General features: G+C 40.2%; 1 protein-coding gene across 10 annotated transcripts in view; it reads left to right on the top strand.

The window, feature by feature from the left end:
- LOC130282724 (dual specificity phosphatase 29-like) overlaps nucleotides 1-16,065 on the top strand; it is a 57,152-nt gene extending 41,087 nt beyond the window's left edge. For all 10 annotated transcript variants that reach the window (XM_056531284.1, XM_056531283.1, XM_056531285.1 and 7 more), the window contains 3 exons: nucleotides 4,001-4,218; nucleotides 4,997-5,217; nucleotides 15,159-16,065. In XM_056531284.1, coding sequence (XP_056387259.1) covers nucleotides 4,022-4,218; nucleotides 4,997-5,217; nucleotides 15,159-15,394 — 654 coding nt within the window. In that variant the 5' untranslated portion in view covers nucleotides 4,001-4,021 and the 3' untranslated portion in view covers nucleotides 15,395-16,065. The remainder of the gene's footprint in view (nucleotides 1-4,000; nucleotides 4,219-4,996; nucleotides 5,218-15,158) is intronic.
- The last annotated feature ends 1,494 nt before the right edge of the window (nucleotides 16,066-17,559 follow it).

Genomic DNA, 17,559 nt, shown 5'->3' with positions numbered 1-17,559 from the left:
AGCAGTACAGAGAGCCTTGAGGGGTGTAGTTTCTAAATTAGTATGACATCTGTTTTTTTGTTTGTTTTGCTGTTCTGGCACATAGGGGTTTTCTAAATGCGACATGCCCTCCCATTTCAGCAAAATTAGCAAATGTGACTCCTCTTCTGAGCATTGTAGTGCACCCGCAGTGCACTTGACGTCCACACTTGGGGTATTTCCATACTCAGAAGAGATGGGGTTACACATTCTGGGGGCATTTTCTCCTATTACCTCTTGTAAAAATGCAAAATTTGGGGGGGGAAACAGCATTTTAGTAAAAAAAAATAAAAAATTACGTTACTTGAGGGGTTTAGTTTACAAAATAGTATGCCATGTTTTTTTTTCTTTTTTGTTGTTCTGACACCATAGGGGCTTCCTTTATGCGACATGTCTGCCAAAAACTATTTCAGCAAAATTTGCTTTCCAAAAGCAAAATGTGACTCCTTCTCTTCTGAGCATTGTAGTGCGCCCACAGTGCACTTGATCTCCACACATGGGGTATTTCCATACTCAAAAGAGATGGGGTTAAAAGTTTTGAGGAGCATTTTCTCCTATTACCACTTATAAAAATGTAAAATTTGGGGGAAATCCAGCATTTTAGTGCAAAAAAAAAATCATTTACACATCCAACTTTAATAAAAAGTCGTCAAACACCTGTGGGGTATTAAGACTCACTGTACCCCTTGTTACATTCCTTGAGGGGTTTAGTTTCCAAAATAGTATGCCATGTGTTTTTTTTTTTTTTTTTTTTGCTGTTCTGGCACCATAGAGGCTTCCTAAATGTGACATGCCCCCCAAAAAACATTTCAGAAAAACTCACTCTCCAAAATCCCATTGTCTCTCCTTCCCTTCTGTGCCCGCAGAACACTTTACATCCACATATGAGGTATTTCCTTACTCCAGAGAAATTGGGTAAAACATTTTAGGGAGATTTCTCTCCTCTTACCGCTTGTAAAAATTAAAAAACTGGGTCTACAAGAACGTGCGAGTGTAAAAAAAAAAAAAAAAAATGAAGATTTTGAATTTTCTGCTTCAATTTGCTGCTATTCCTGTGAAACACCTAAAGGGTTAACACACTTTCTGAATGTCATTTTGAATACTTTGAGGGGTGTAGTTTTTATAATGGGTCATTTATGGGGTATTTCTAATATGAAGGCCCCTCAAATCCACTTCAAAACTGAACTGGTCCCTGAAAAATTCCAATTTTTGAAAATGTTGTGAGAAATTGGAAAATTGCTGCTGAACTTTGAAGCCCTCTGATGTCTTCCAAAAGTAAAAACATGTAAATGTTATGATGCAAAGATAAAGTAGACATATTTTTTAGAGGTGCACCGAAATGGAAATTTCCGGAAAAAAAAAAAAAATAAATGTCCGGCCGAAACCGATACCGAAACCGAAAATGACTTCTCAACGTCTTCTGGTAAAATGCAGCGCTCCGCTCATTAGATTAGATTCCCCCACATTAGATTGCCAGCTCCCCCACATTAATAGACAGCTCCCCCACAATATTAGGCAGCTCCCCCCCACATTAGGTCAGCATTTCCCCCACAATAGTAGGCAGGTTCCCCACAATAGTAGGCAGCTCCCCCCAACAATATTAGGCAGCTCCCCCCAACAATATTAGGCAGCTCCCCCCCCCCCCACCCCCGCATTTGTAGGCAGCTCCCCCCCACATTAGGTCAGCAGTTCCCCCACAATAGTAGGCAGGTTCCCCACAATAGTAGGCAGCTCCCCCCAACAATATTAGGCAGCTCCCCCCAACAATATTAGGCAGCTTCCCCCCCCCCTACAATAGTAGGCAGTTCCCCCACAATATTAGGCAGCTCCCCCCACATTTGTAGGCAGTCCCCCCACATTTGAAGGCAGCTCCCCGACACAATAGTAGGCAGTTCCCCCACAATATTAGTCAGCTCCCCCCAACAATATTAGGCAGCTCCCCCCCCCCCCACAATAGTAGGCAGTTCCCCCTCAATATTAGGCAGCTCCCCCCAACAATATTAGGCAGCTCCCCCCACATTTGTAGGCAGCTCTCCCCCAACAATATTAGGCAGCTCCCCCCCACATTAGGTCAGCAGTTCCCCCACAGTAGTAGGCAGCTTCCCCCCACCCGACAGACATACAGCTTCCAGCCATATACAGTGTATGGCTGGAGGCTGTATGTCTGTACTGCTGCCCCCACAGTGTTCCGGTCACCGCTCCTCCGGCCCTGGGTCACACCTACTGCTATGGCCTATGGACCGGGGAGCGGTGACTGGAACACTCAAGGAGATGACGCGCTGCCGGTCACTTACCAGGCCCCGGCCAGCACGCGTTCTCCTGCGACGATCCTGCGGTCCTCCTGCGTCTCTATGGTTGTACGCATGGGATGTCAGTGACTTTGCCGGTCCGGGCATGCTGGGAGTTGTAGTTTCACAACAGCTGGAGGCCCCCTGGTTTTTAGTATACAGTATTAGGTTTTATATGCGCTGGCTGGCCCCCGCCTGCAGCCACACACGGGAGCTGGCCCGGGCACATAAAAAGAAGTATTCCTATCCCGGAGAGCGCGCCCCCCCAGATGTTGCGCCCAGTGAGGCCGCCCCCCCCCCCTGCACCCCCCCACGCTACGCCTCTGCCACTGGCAGTGTTTGCAACTTGTGCTGTGGGCGGGCAGGGGAGGTGGGTCATTATCGGCACATTTTTGTTGTTTCGGCATTTCCCCGAAATAGCTATTTTCGGCCGATGTGTATCGGCCGACGATATATCGGTGCATCCCTACATATTTTATATGTGAATCAATATATATTTTGAATATTGGGATGTCAATTTTCTTTATAAGCAGAGAGCTTTAAAGTAAAAAAAAAAAATGCTAAATTTTTCATCAATTTTTTTTATTTTTTACCAAGAAATGATGCAAATATCGATGAAAATTTACCACTAACAAAGTAGAATATGTCATGAAAAAACATTCTCAATCAGAATGAGAAGTAAAAGCACCCCAGAGTTATTAATGCTTAAAGTGACAGTGGTCAGATGAGCAAAAAAATGCCCGGGTCCTTAAAGGGGTACTCCACCCCGGTGATCGAGCTGGATGCCCTAGGTCCGAAGGATAGGGGGATGATGATGGTCAGATCGCCGGGTCCCGCTGCTGGACCAGGGGGTCCCCAGCAGCGGGACCCCGGCGATCTGACATCTTATCCCCTATCCTTTGGATAGGGCATAAGATGTCTAGGGGAGGAGTACCCCTTTAAGGTGAAAATGGGCTGGGTCCTTAAGGGGTTAAGGTAGAATTTTTTTTAAACTTATATAGGGTGACAGCAGGTATGCGTTTTACAATGTTTAGCAGTAAAGCGGATATTGTTTTTGGCCTAGAATATATTATTGTACAGTGATTAGCAGTTCATGACCTATGAAAAGCCTCTGAAGTTGCTGAGAAAGGAATTTGATGAAGACAGTCATGCCTATGAATGAATAAATAAAATATGTTAAATGACTGCATATATGCCATCATTCTAAAATCATAATTTAATTTAAAACATGCATTTTATCTGGCAGAGGCAGAATAAATAGTTACAGTTATAAGCGTACGTTCACAAGGGTTTTTTTTTTTTTGCTGCAGATTCTCTGCAGTGTGAATGTACACCAAAAGATAATTTTATAAAGTGATCATTTGTTGGTGGAGACTTGCATCATGAGAGCCTCTATTATAGTCTATGAAGTACAACTCCTGCAGTGAGTCGGGCCAAGCGCCTGAACAGGTAAGTCAAGTGCACTTCTTCAGGCTTCTCCCAACTATATCTGGGGGATGGGGGGAGATGAAGTTTGCAGCAACGAGACCACGACTGATAAAGTTTTTAAAAAAGACAGTAAAGTTTCAAGAGTCCTTCACATATTGAATAGCTACACTATGTGTAAGTTGTTTTTGTACTTGCCATCTGCAATGATCCTGTATCCTAGAAAAAAATGGTCCCAACTTTAATTTTGAACACTTTTGTCCATATAGAGACTACAAAACCATTTGCCTATGCCGATTGCCCAAGCAAGAATGCCTGCTGACACCATTAACCAGAAGATGACCAATGCATATGCAGCAGTGGCTGTGGATCCAGATACAGGATATTGCACTCCTGGAGCATTTGAGCTAGAAAGAATATTTTGGCATGGTCCAGCCAAACATAGCCATGTTGATGAAGTTTTCCCCAACCTGTATATTGGTGATGAGTGAGTATAGTCATAATGTGCCTATTAACATAATTACAAACAAAATATAAGCTGTAAGTAAGTGTAGGAAGAAAAGATGAACTACAACCCAAATGTTGTAAGACTTCTGCTATAATGATTCTGACAAAATGCAGCTGCCCTGAGGAAAGGAGACCGTCCATCTAGAGATCCCTTTCCTAGCGCAGCACCCTCATGTTAGGACCTGAATGAGTGGTTCCCTAGCGGACCAAGCTATTTTCCCCATCTGGTAGTTTTATTGACTATCACAGCCACATCTCTTTGTACTCTGCTATACTGCCTTTTGAAGTTTTCTGATGAATCCAGTTATAGTTTTTCTTACCTAAGGGGAAAGTGCGTTGGGACATGTGGGACAATTTGTGACTTCATGTAGTGGGAATTTATTCATATACTTGGGCAGTTTGGTGAGGGTAAACCTGTGGGCCTTATTTGCTCAGCCTCTTACCCCATTGTTGTTTGGGCAATGTGGCTTTACTATTGTACTACTAATGTTTTTGTCTGTTTACACTATTTTGTGTTGTAGGACAATTTATTTAACGTTTTAATAGAGCTCATACCATAATATTTCTGTACATAGAAAGTAGAATATCTGGCAGAAATTAGATACTGTAAATAGATAGGATTGACAAATTTGACATGAACTGAATCTAACTTTCCAAAAGTTTAGCATACATTCCAAGCCAGTCAATAAAATTGTAGAATGTGATATTCCCATTCATTTATGAAATCATTTGTCACTGAATTGTTTTCTTTCTTATAGAAAAACTGCTCTGGACCGCTATGGGTTGGAGAAAAGTGGTTTCACGCATATTGTCAATGCCGCACATGGGCGCTGGAATGTGGATACAGGGGCAGAGTATTACAGTGATATGGACATAGAGTATTATGGGGTGGAAGCAGCAGATCTACCCAGCTTTAACCTTAGTCAGTTTTTTTACCCTGCAGCTGAATTCATCCACAAGGCTCTTAACAAGTCAAACAGTAAGTATAAATGCATGTAAACATAGAAAAATGTAATTCTACTTATCCAAGTTGTACCCAAGAACAGGTAATACTTACACACTCAGTAATTTTTACAAGAGCATTCCAAAACCCCTACATGTACAGCCTCACATGATACAAAATTTACAGAAAACTCACACAGAATCAGTGGATTTTCGGGGAGATTTATCAAAACCTGTGCAGAAGAAAAGTAGCTGAGTTGCCCATAGCAACCAATCAGATTGTTTCTTTCATTTTTCACAGGCCTTAAAAAATGAAGGAAGCGATCTTTTTATGTGTGGCCATACTCCACTTCCCTTCCTATCGTAACTGACAAACCGCTGTCTGTAGCCAACACCAGGATAATTTAGTGTAAATAGATTTATACAGATACCATTCACCTCATTGGGAGCTGTAAAATCCTCTGCTTTTAGCAATGACTGGGAAAAAATCAAAACCCACATATGCTATTACAATCCATCAACTTTTTTTGCAATTTGTTCAGTAAGTCACAAGTAAATACTTTTCTTTGCTCTCGGTGCTCCACTTCTGCCCCAGTCCCATCAATATACCTTTTAAGATTTAGAGGAGGGGGAGTGCACTATGAGGGACATTTATCAATGTTTGCTTATGTATTCTTTTTTTAGTAATTTTTTCCTTACTTTTTTTTTTGCTTATGTGTGACTTATTTATCAACTGGTTTCAGCCTGTTGATAATTTTCTTTCACGTAAGCAATTTTTCCTTTTTTACTTTGGTAGTAGCTTTTTCTGCTCCATGTTTGAGCTGGAGTAAATTCAGTAAATTATTAACCCTGTTGCGACTTTTTTTTGCGCAGTTGCGACTGTCACAGTTAATAAATACCTGACTACCCGTAGTACATTTTAAAATTATTACCACGTAGTTAATTTTTGGAAAACTTGCTTTTCTCGCTTTCCAGTCAAAATGTCGCTTTCCAGAAAAATCGCGTAGTCGCAGTTGCGACAATTTTGCGACAATTATAGTAAAGAAAACCTGACTAAACCCTTTGATAAATGTCCATATATATGATTATTGCATCCAGGCAAAATCGTGTAATGACCAATAGACAAGCGATGTTACCGATATTGCCATTAAATGTGAGTGTAACAAAACTCACTTTTCCTCCTTCTGGATTGCCCCTTTAACTTTGTATTCTTTCTTTATTTGATATCGCCAGACATTGTCAGAAAATGGCATTGTTTACCTAACAGGGCTACAATATTTTTTGACAATAGTGTGTTTCTTTCATCCCCGCTGTAACTTTATTTTTCTATTGACTGACTCTATGAGGGCTTGTTTTCTTGTTGGACAATCATTTTTTTCCCACTATATAATTTATTGAGACTAAAAACTAAATCATTCTCTAGGAGTAAGAAATATAAAGATTCCACCATTGTTTTTTAAGACTGTTTTTTTATAAACAGGGAAATAGGAAATGGAAAGTGCATAAAATATTACTTTTATTTATACATACTAAAATAAAAAGGTGTGTGTATATGAGGAACCACCAGTGGCCTGGAAATGAGACAGACACAAATTCCCCTCCACCAATCTGTTAAGGAGAAACCAGCAAGAATAAATCTCTAATCATCATTGGTTGGGGTGCTATGTCCCAATGCTGAAGTGGTGGTAGGCTGTGCAGTTGTGCCCACTATGCTGGTATAGAGTTGTATAAAGGGCTTTTTGTTAGGGGGACGTATATTTTGTTTATCTTGATCACCCAATATGCTTTGTTGATAAGTTTTTTCATATACCTACATGCTTCACAGTGTCCCCTGATGAGGTCATACGAGGTCATGGCTAAAACGCGTGGTGAGGGTGGTGTGAGATATTATCTTCTGCATATCTAGCATAAAGATTGTGGCCGACGTTTATCATTGAATTTAGACAGTTTTTTGTGTGTTTATTTGCACCTTTTGGTTTACACATTTCTGCTGATTTTGAGTTGCAATCCACTGATTGTGGAAATACACAATATAATATACATGATATGGACGGGTTTTATCAACTGCGCCTTTTTGTGAAAAGGCAAAAAGCCACTGAAGTGTCTCTAAAACAGACTTAGCTGAGCTTTTTGGGGTATGTGAAGAGAGAAATTTCAGAAAATGTGACCTGACAAAATTTATCAAATGCTCTGTGACCATTTAATAAATTTGGGGCTCCTACACATTACCAGCACACACAAAAAAAAAGTGTAGGAAAAATGCTTCACTTACACCTACAAAGATAAATGCCGACCTTTATTCTTACTGATTTCCCCTTAAAGGGGTACTCCGATGGAAAACTTTTTCAAATCAACTGGTGCCAGAAAGTTAAACAGATTTGTAAATTACGTCCAAACAATGTAGGTAGAAAAAGCGGAGCACTCACCACATTAGACTTCTTGATTGAGATCAGACTTTATTCATGTAGTCTTCAGGGGATACAAGCAGGGGTGTGCAGACGGGGGTGCAGGGGTGCCCTCTTGGTGACGGACTGTTTGGCGCCGAATCGCTTAGTCAGACCGGGAATGTCTGGATCAAAGGAAGAGGTGTGCTTAAAAAAGGTCAAGGTATCCATGACGTCTCAGGTAAGTTGATGCGCCATTGGATACTAGTTACCTTAATACAATACATTGTGTAAAACATACAAAAAAGATTAAAAGCAAACTTCTATTACTGCGAGACTTATAGTATATGATAACAAGTTATAGTAAAGCTCCATATTCTTGTTTTTCATTTAATACGAGCGGGCCTGTAGCGTCCGTTCGGATTATCCATCTAGCTTCACTTTTTAAAAGACGCTGATGCCTGTTCACACCTCTACTTCCAGTTTCTACTTGTTCTATAGCTGCAAACCGCAGCTGATCCGGACTCTTATTGTGGCATTCTCTCATGTGAGATATGAGGCATGGGGCTCCTATTCCAGTTGTGAGGGATTTTAAATGCTCTCTTACTCTGTGATACAATGGGCGTATTGTTTTCCCTACATAGTAACGTCCGCATGGACAGATCAAGCAATATACAACATGTGTCATTTTGCAAATAAGGAATTGTTTAATTTGGATAGTATATCCACCTAGTTGTATCGATTTGTATCTGCCATTTAGTTTGCACTGTTTACAGGATCCACATGCAAAATTGACAATAGGACGAGAATCCGTTAGCCAATTACTTCTATGTTTCGTTTTTTCCCTGCTTCTTTTATTGTAAAAATCTTGGATTGTGCCATTCCTGCGGTATGTTACAAAAGGGTTATGTTCAGTAATTTGTGTAAGGTCTGTATCCTGTTGTAGCATGTACCAGTTTTTTTTAATAGATCTCCTAATGACATCATTCATAGATGTATTTTTAAACGTAAACGTGAATCTATTTGAGTTTTGTTCTTTCCGGGGTGATGATCGTAAAGCTGTTCTCGGGATTTTACTAACTTTATGTCGGGCTTTTTGTAAGACAGGTAGGGGGTAACCTCTTTTTAACAATCTCTCCTTTAATTCATCTGCCTGCTCTTCATACTTTAGAGGGTTATTATTAATTTGTTTTAGTCGGATGAATTGACCTGTAGGGATACCATTTTTTGTGTGGATTGGGTGGGATGAGTCATAGTGCAATATAGAGTTTCTGCATGTACTCTTTCTAAAGCCAGATGTAACTATAGAATGATTAATAATATCCACTTGGACATCCAGAAACTAACACATTTTTATTAAATACAGACGTGAACATATTCATGGTGTTAACCTCATTGAGATATTGCACAAAGGAGTTGAATTGACATTCCGACCCATCCCACACCACGAACACATCATCAACAAACCGGAGGAGGAGTTTAATATGACGGATAAATGGTATCCCTACAGGTCAATTCATCCGACTAAAATGAATCAATAATAACCCTCTAAAGTATGAAGAGCAGGCAGATGAATTACAGGAGAGATTGTTAAAAAGAGGTTACCCCCTACCTGTCTTACAAAAAGCCCGACATAAAGTTAGTAAAATCCTGAGAACAGCTTTACGATCATCATCCCGGAAAGAACAAAACTCAAATAGATTCACGTTTACGTTTAAAAATACATCTATGAATGATGTCATTAGGAGATCTATTAAAAAAAACTGGTACATGCTACAACAGGATACAGACCTTACACACATTACTGAACATAACCCTTTTGTAACATACCGCAGGAATGGCACAATCCAAGATTTTTACAATAAAAGAAGCAGGGAAAAAACGAAACATAGAAGTAATTGGGATTCTCGTCCTATTGGCAATTTTGCATGTGGATCCTGTAAACAGTGCAAACAAAATGGCAGATACAAATCGATACAACTAGGTGGATATACTATCCAAATTAAACAATTCCTTACTTGTAAAACGACACATGTTGTATATTGCTTGATCTGTCCATGCGTTACTATGTAGGGAAAACAATACGCCCATTGTATCACAGAGTAAGAGAGCATTTAAAATCCCTCACAACTGGAATAGGAGCCCCATGCCTCATATCCCACATGAGAGAATGCCCCAATAATAATCCTGATCAACTGCGGTTTGAATCTATAGAACAAGTAGAAACTGGAAGTAGAGGTGTGAACAGGCATCAGAGTCTTTTAAAAAGTGAAGCTAGATGGATAATCCGAACGGACGCTACAGGCCCGCTCGTATTAAAAGAAAAACAAGAATATGGAGCTTTACTATAACTTGTTATCATATTCTATAAGTCTCGCAGTAATAGAAGTTTGCTTTTAATCTTTTTTGTATGTTTTACACAATGTATTGTATTAACCCCTTAACGACGCTGACCGCCACTTCTAAAGCGAAAGTCAAAGTATCCCGGCTAGTCAGTCGGGCTGTTCGGGACCGCCGCAGTGAAATCGTGGTGTCCCGAACAGCTTACAAGACACCGGGAGGGCCCTTACCTGCCTCCTCTGTGTCCGATCGACGAATGACTGCTCCGTGCCTGAGATTCAGGCAGGAGCAGTCAAGCGCCGAAAATACTGATCACAGGCGTGTTAATACATGCCAGTGATCAGCATAGGAGATCAGTGTGTGCAGTGTTATAGGTCCCTATGGGACCTATAACACTGCAAAAAAAAAGTTTAAAAAAAGTGTTAATAAAGGTCATTTAACCCCTTCCCTAATAAAAGTTTGAATCACCCCCCTTTTCCCATAAAAAAATAAAACAGCGTAAATAAAATAAAAAAATAAACATATGTGGTATCGCCGCGTGCGTAAATGTCCGAACTATAAAAATATATCATTAATTAAACCGCATACCACCCTGTACGTGGAAAAATAAAAAAGTTATAGGGGTCAGAAGATGACATTTTTAAACGTATAAATTTTCCTGCATGTAGTTATGATTTTTTCCAGAAGTACGAAAATACCAAACCTATATAAGTAGGGTATCATTTTAACCGTATGGACCTACAGAATAATAAGGTGTCATTTTTACCGAAATATGCACTGCGTAGAAACGGAAGCCCCCAAAATTTACAAAATGGTGTTTTTTTTCTTCGATTTTGTCGCACAATGATTTTTTTTTTCCGTTTCGCCGTGAATTTTTGGGTAAAATGACTAATGTCACTGGAAAGTAGAATTGGTGACGCAAAAAATAAGCCATAATATGGATTTTTAGGTGGAAAATTGAGAGGGTTATGATTTTTAAAAGGTAAGGAGGAAACTAAATTAAAGTGCAAAAACTAAAGTGCAAAAACGGAAAAACCCTGAGTCCTTAAGGGGTTAAGGTAACTAGTATCCAATGGCGCATCAACTTACCTGAGACGTCATGAATATCTTGACCTATCTTAAGCACACCTCTTCCTGTGATCCTGACATTCCCGGTCTGACGAAGCGCTTCGGCGCCAAACGGTCCGTCACCAAGAGGGCACCCCCGCACCCCCGTCCGCACACCCCTGCTTGTATCCCCGTAAGACTACATGAATAAAGTCTGATCGCAATCAAGAAGTCTAATGTTGTGAGTGCTCCGCTTTTTTCTATCTACATTGTTTGGACGTGATTTACTTTCTACTACAAGCGTGGAAGCACCATTATTGGCATCTCCAGCGGTTGCAAGGGGACAGTACTTTAATACGGTAGTTCTCCCCCATACAGCGTTAATACAGTAGTGCCAAGCATATTCTCTTTGTTTTATGAGATTTGTAAATTACTTCTATTAAAAATTAATCCTTCCTGTACTTATTAGCAGCTGTATACTACAGGAAATTCTTTTAATTTTGGATTTCTTTTCTGTCATGACCACAGTGCTTTCTGCTGACACCTCTGTCCATTTTAGGAACTGTCCAGAGCAGCATATGTTTACTATGGGGGCTTTTTCCTGCTCTGGACAGTTCCTTGCATGGACAGAGGTGTCAGCAGAGAGCACTGTGGTCGTGACAGAAAATAAATTCAAAAATAAAAGAATTTCCTCTGTAGTATACAGCCACTAATACTGGAAGGATTAGGAATTTGTAATAGGAGTCATTTACAAATCTGTTTAACTTTCTGGCATCAGTTGATTTAAAAATAAATAAATAAATAATAAAAAATTAAAAAAAGTTTTCCACCGGAGTACCCCTTTAACAGATTGGTTGAGGGGAATTTGTTTCTGTCCAATTTCCTGGTGAGCCATCCTTTCGGGCCCCTGGTGGTTCATCATACAGGCACTTTTTTGTGTATTTTAGAATATAGAAATAAAAGTTTAACTGCTTATTGCTGAATGATATGGTTATATCTGGGTTGGTAGATACCCTAAGAATATCTTCTACTTCTACTTCATTGTTATAACATTTACCATGCAGCATAAATGACATGTCAAGTTAACTTAGCAGGTCACAACTACTCAGATACCAAATTTATATGATTTTTATTATGTTTAAAAAATAATTTAAAAACACTTGCTGTGCAAATGATACTGATTCTGGGGATCAGCACCAAATTCTGTTGTGCATGAGCCTAAAGTGTGTGGCAGTAGTAAAGACCTGTGTCTCCCCATCTACCATATTGTAAACTTGGTCCACAAGGGACACTCATCACTTATTCACAAGACAGAATTGGCCTATTCTGTTTATTATCTTTTGCTTGAGATTACTAAAAAAAAAAAAGTTTAATACTAATAGAATGTATCAGCAGTAAATTAAATCTATAACATGCTTTTTTTTTTCTTGCAACAGCACTATAGGGGGAGATTTATCAAAACCTGTGCAAATGAAAAGTTGCCCAGTTGTCCATAGCAACCAATCAGATCACTTCTTTCATTTTTAACAAGCCTGCTGCAAAATGAAAAAAGCAATCTGATTGGTTGCTATGGGCAACTTTTCCTCTGCACAGGTTTTGATAAATCTCTCCCTATTTATCAAATCCCATTCACTAGTTTACATTAGCGTACCACTGAAGAAATGCACAGGAGAAGCGAAAGTGTGTGTGTGAACACTGCCTTTGGCATCCCTTGTGTTATCCCTTAAAGGAGTAGTCTCATGGAAAAAAAAACGTATCCCCTATGTGCAGGATAGGGGATAAGTTTTAGATTATGGGGGGGGGGGGGTGAAGATAGCCGGAGAGGGCGTGGCAGCCCCCGCTTCGGGTGGGGGCCGTGACGCATTGCTCCAGGGAAGAGCCAGGGCTCCATACAGGAGATCACGTGGGGGGTCATCGCTTGGACCCCCCATTGTCTAAAACTTAGGGGATACCTTTTATTCCATGAGATATCTCCTTTAAGAAGCACTACTATACAGTATACTCAATTACAGACAGAGGTCTAATTTTTGTTCCATAACAAACACTTTAAAACCAAATAGATTAGAAATCAGACCTCAAGGTATAAATTACTTATGTTTTAGGAGTATAATTATTTACATAAAATTGGTGGGAGTGTAACTGGAGTAATACGATGTAGCTGGTTTCATATAAAATTGCGTAATTTATTAGATAAATACAAAAACTGGTATCTGAGCAGGGCCCTTGCTACAGATCCAGTGATATATGGTTGATAAAATATTGATAAGATTATAAAACAATACTAGGACGATAAAACAATTTTAGTAAATAGGAGTGAGAGTATGCCACCTTAATGAAAAAGTCTATTAGTATACTTAAAGTCAAGTAATCATGTTAGTAATGCTAGATCCAATATGCAGCGATACGCGGGTGATTGAATTACTGTATCAAATGCCAGCAACGGATATCTCAGTGCAGTAACAGTTCTAGGTTACAATGATAGTTTCAGCGCAGGAATAATGTATTCGCTGAATGTATCAAGAGTTAGCAGAGTAGAGATTCAGTCTATCTTGTTAGGGTGGGCTATACAGGTTGGTACGGGCTGCGCCCGTCCTGCAGATAAAAAATGTCTGTATTGAAGGTGAAAATCGCAGCTTATAGTGATGCTGTGTATCGTTGGGATGTGCTGACTCCGCTGTATATCTGCGTCCAGCTAACTGTCGCGATGTCCGGGCAGCAGGAGTAACAGGTACAGACCTTGTCTGTGATGTCCTCGTGCGGCAGTTGGAAAGATGTAAGGTGCGTAACACATCTTGCAGTGGTCTCCGATTGTGGAGACTATAGTGCTTGCAAGAGAATAAGGATGCAGTTATGCAGTGGCAATAAGGTGGCAGTACTTGGCTGTGGTCTGTACTCATGAGGCCAGATACGTGCCATATTACAGCAGCGTCACCTGGCATCTCCCGGTACAGTGCATAGTCAGCAAATCCCGGCGATACACATTACCATAAGCTGCGATCTTCATCTTCAATACAGGTATTTTGTATCTGCAGGCCGGGCGCAGCCCGTGCCAACCTGTATAGCCCACCCTAACGGGATAGACTTTATCTCTATTCTGCTAACTCTTGATACATTCAGAAAATACATTATTCCTGCACTGAAACTATCATTGTAACCTAGAACTGTTACTAAACTGAGATATCTGTTGCTGGCATCTGATACAGTAATTCAGTTACCCCACCTATCGCTTGCACTAGCGCTAGCACTTTGGTATCTAGCATTACCAAAGTGATTACTTTACTTTCAGTATACTAAGACTTTTTCATTAAAGGAAAACTGTCAGCTTTCTCCCCCACGCACTAACCAACGGTACTGGCTGGTAGTGCGTGGGACGCTGATCAGTTTGATCCTTACCGTGCCCGGATCCGCCGTGCCGCTCGGCTGTAATCTTCTATTTTCGGTATATTCAAATGAGGTGCTAACTGGCACTTTGACGTCCATGCCAGGCTGCAGCACCGCCCAGCTCATCAATATTCCTCCCCTCCCTCCGCCTTTCCCCCTTCTCCCCGCTCTAATGAAGAGAGAGGGGAGGAATATTGATGAGCTGGGCGGCGATGCGGCCCGACACTGACGTCAGAGTGCCAATTAGCACCTAATTTGAAAATAGAAGAGCAAGGCCGAACGGCGCTGCGGATCCGGGCACGGTTAGGATCAAACTGATCAGTATCCCCTGCACTACCAGCCAGTACCGCTTCTTAGTGCGGGTGGAGAAAGCTGACAGTTTTCCTTTAAGGTGGCATACTGTCACTTCCATTTACTAACTTTGTTTTATTATCGTCCTAGTATTGTTTTATAATCTTATCAATATTATATCAACCATATATCACTGGATCTGTAGCAAGGGCCCTGCTCAGATAAAAATTTTTGTATTTATCTAATAAATTACACAATTTTATATGAAACCAGCTGCATCGTATTACTCCAGTTACACTCCCACCAATTTTATGTAAATAATTACACACCTAAAACACAAGTCCATTTATACCTTGAGGTCTGATTTCTAATCTATTTGGTTTTAAATGATTTTTCCGGCACATTGTGTATAGTGCAACTCAGTACCTCTGCCTTAACTTAGCCCAATTCTTTTTAGTATCCAGCCACACAATTTCCGTTTTATTGCAATACCATGACAAAACACTCCCTAAGCCACTTGTTCTTTTTTATGCAGGTAAAGTGTTAGTTCATTGTGCTATGGGCCGAAGCCGCTCAGCCTCCCTTGCCCTGGCTTACCTGATGATCTATGAAAAAATGACAGTTGTTGATGCAGTTACACAAGTTCTGAAACATCGCTGTATCCTTCCCAATCGGGGTTTCCTGAAGCAACTACGGCAGCTGGACATTGAGCTCGCTTTAGAGAGGCGAGCTGCACGGGATGCTGAAAATGGTTTTGACAAGAATGAATGACACTAATAAAACAGATCCAATAATCCAAAATTACAGTTTGTGATGGATATCTCAAATTCAGTTTAGTTTCTTCTTTGATCTGCATCAAGTGTCTCCCATTATACAGGTTGTGACCTCTTGTTCAGTCCTCTACAGAAGCTGGCCTAGTACTTCTTATTCTGTTATCATTCAAGTTTTCTTTCAAAGCAACTAAAGCACAGTATTCAAACAATTTATAAATGTGCAATATGTTCCTGCAAATTTTTTAAGCTAGGGTTTATTCAGATGTATTAGGGATGTGCCTGGGAAGCCATATATTAAGCATAAAAAAATGGGCATGAAGTGTTTGATGAAATGATGGGATTTGTCTCGAGCCATAGCCTGTTAAGGGTGTTGAAGAAAGATGCTTTAGACTACCTGTTCCAATTCACATAATTCTAAGAGAGTATGTTTACCAATAGTCTTACAGAAAAGATTTCTGCTGCTTCTTGCTATCGTAGTAATGGGATGCCAAGGGGGAACTAAGCAGGTTTGCTAAAGATAGCTCTGCATATACTAAACAATGTAGGGAAATGAAAGGTATCTTAACTTTATTTATATAATTGTTTATACTTCAAATGTAGCATGAAGCTCCCTTTATGTTTTTTGATGTTTACAAAAGTTTTCTATAGCATTAATAAATATGATCTTACAACCACTATCATTTGGGCACTGTCTGATTCAAAAACTTTTATTATGTTGTACATCTTGGCAACACATTAACCTTTCTAAAATACACCCTGTTCCAAATTATTATGCAAATGATATTTTTCTCATTTACCTAAATAACTGATGTAAATAATCAGCATAATTCTCATGTTATCAACTATTAAGAGTACAATTCAAATTTTGTTGAACAAACCTCCTAATGATAACAGTAAAAAATTTTTAACATAAACATACAATGCACTGTTCCAAAGTATTATGCACAGTAAGTTTCAAAACACTTTATAGGTTGTAAAGAACTGAAAATTGTCATTTGTTGTGTTTGCAGCATATTTACTGAAATTTCAATCAAACTTTTAACATTTTAAAAATTTTAACAGGTCACGTTACATTTTAACATAGGACCCCTTATTTGATAGCAGCTTCACAAGTCTTGCATCCATTGAACTTGTGAGTTTTTAGGCAGTTTCTGCTTGAATTTGTTTGCAAGATGTCAGAATAGCCACCTAGAGCTGCTGTAAACTGCATCCCAACCTCATAGATCTTTTAATTGAGGATGCTCCAAAGGTTGGAGGCCACACCATGACTCTCTCTCCTTTTATCCCCATAGCAGCCATTGATGTAGAGGTATTCTTTGCAGCATGAGATGGTGCATTGAGATGCATGAAGATGATGTTATTATGGAAAGCATAGTTCTTCCTTCTATACCAGGGAAGAAAGTGGTCAGTCAGAAACTCCACATACTTTGGAGAGGGACCGACCAACTCTCTTCCCACGATTCCGGCCCAAAACATGACTCCACCACCGCCTTGCTGATCTCGCAGCCTTGTTAGAACAGGGTGGCTGTCCACCAAGCATCCATCTGGACCATCCAGGGTTGCACGGCACTCATCAGTGAACAGGACTGAAAATTAGTCTTCATGTATTTGTCTGCCCATGAAGCCTTTTCTGCTTGTGAGCATTGGTTAGTGGTGGCTGAATAGGTTTATGTACAGTTGCAAGACTCTGGAGTCCCAAGGACATCAAGGTGTAGAGTCCTCCAGAGGCACCAGCAGCTTCAAATATCAGTTTGCTGCTATGCAATAGTATTTTAGCAGCTGCTGTCTTGATCTGATTCATGGATCAGGCTGAAATCTTCCTCAATGTGCCTTTATCTGCATGAACCCATCTGTGCTCTGAATCAGCCACAAATCTCTTAATAGTACGATGATCATGCTTAAAAGGGGTACTCCGGTGGATAAGTTTTTTTTTGGCTATATTACATCTTTTAATGTTCATATGTGTTATATGTGTGTGTGTAGCATTTGTCTTTTTTTCTTACCCGTTTGTGGGCCAGGAAGCTCTAGTTTGGCGTTGGATCTCTTACTGTCATCCACAGCATCGGCCATGTTAGGATTAGGCTGTGGACAACGCGTCAGGGCTTTTTTCCCCTCTGTTCTTTGTTTCTGTGACTGGGCAGGTTCTTTCACGCCAAGCTTATG

Source organism: Hyla sarda, chromosome 7, assembly GCF_029499605.1.
Source record: "Hyla sarda isolate aHylSar1 chromosome 7, aHylSar1.hap1, whole genome shotgun sequence".
Classification (NCBI taxonomy): Eukaryota; Metazoa; Chordata; class Amphibia; order Anura; family Hylidae; genus Hyla; species Hyla sarda.
The sequence above is the reverse complement of the archived record's forward strand: the minus strand, read 5'-3'. Positions and strand labels throughout refer to the sequence as shown.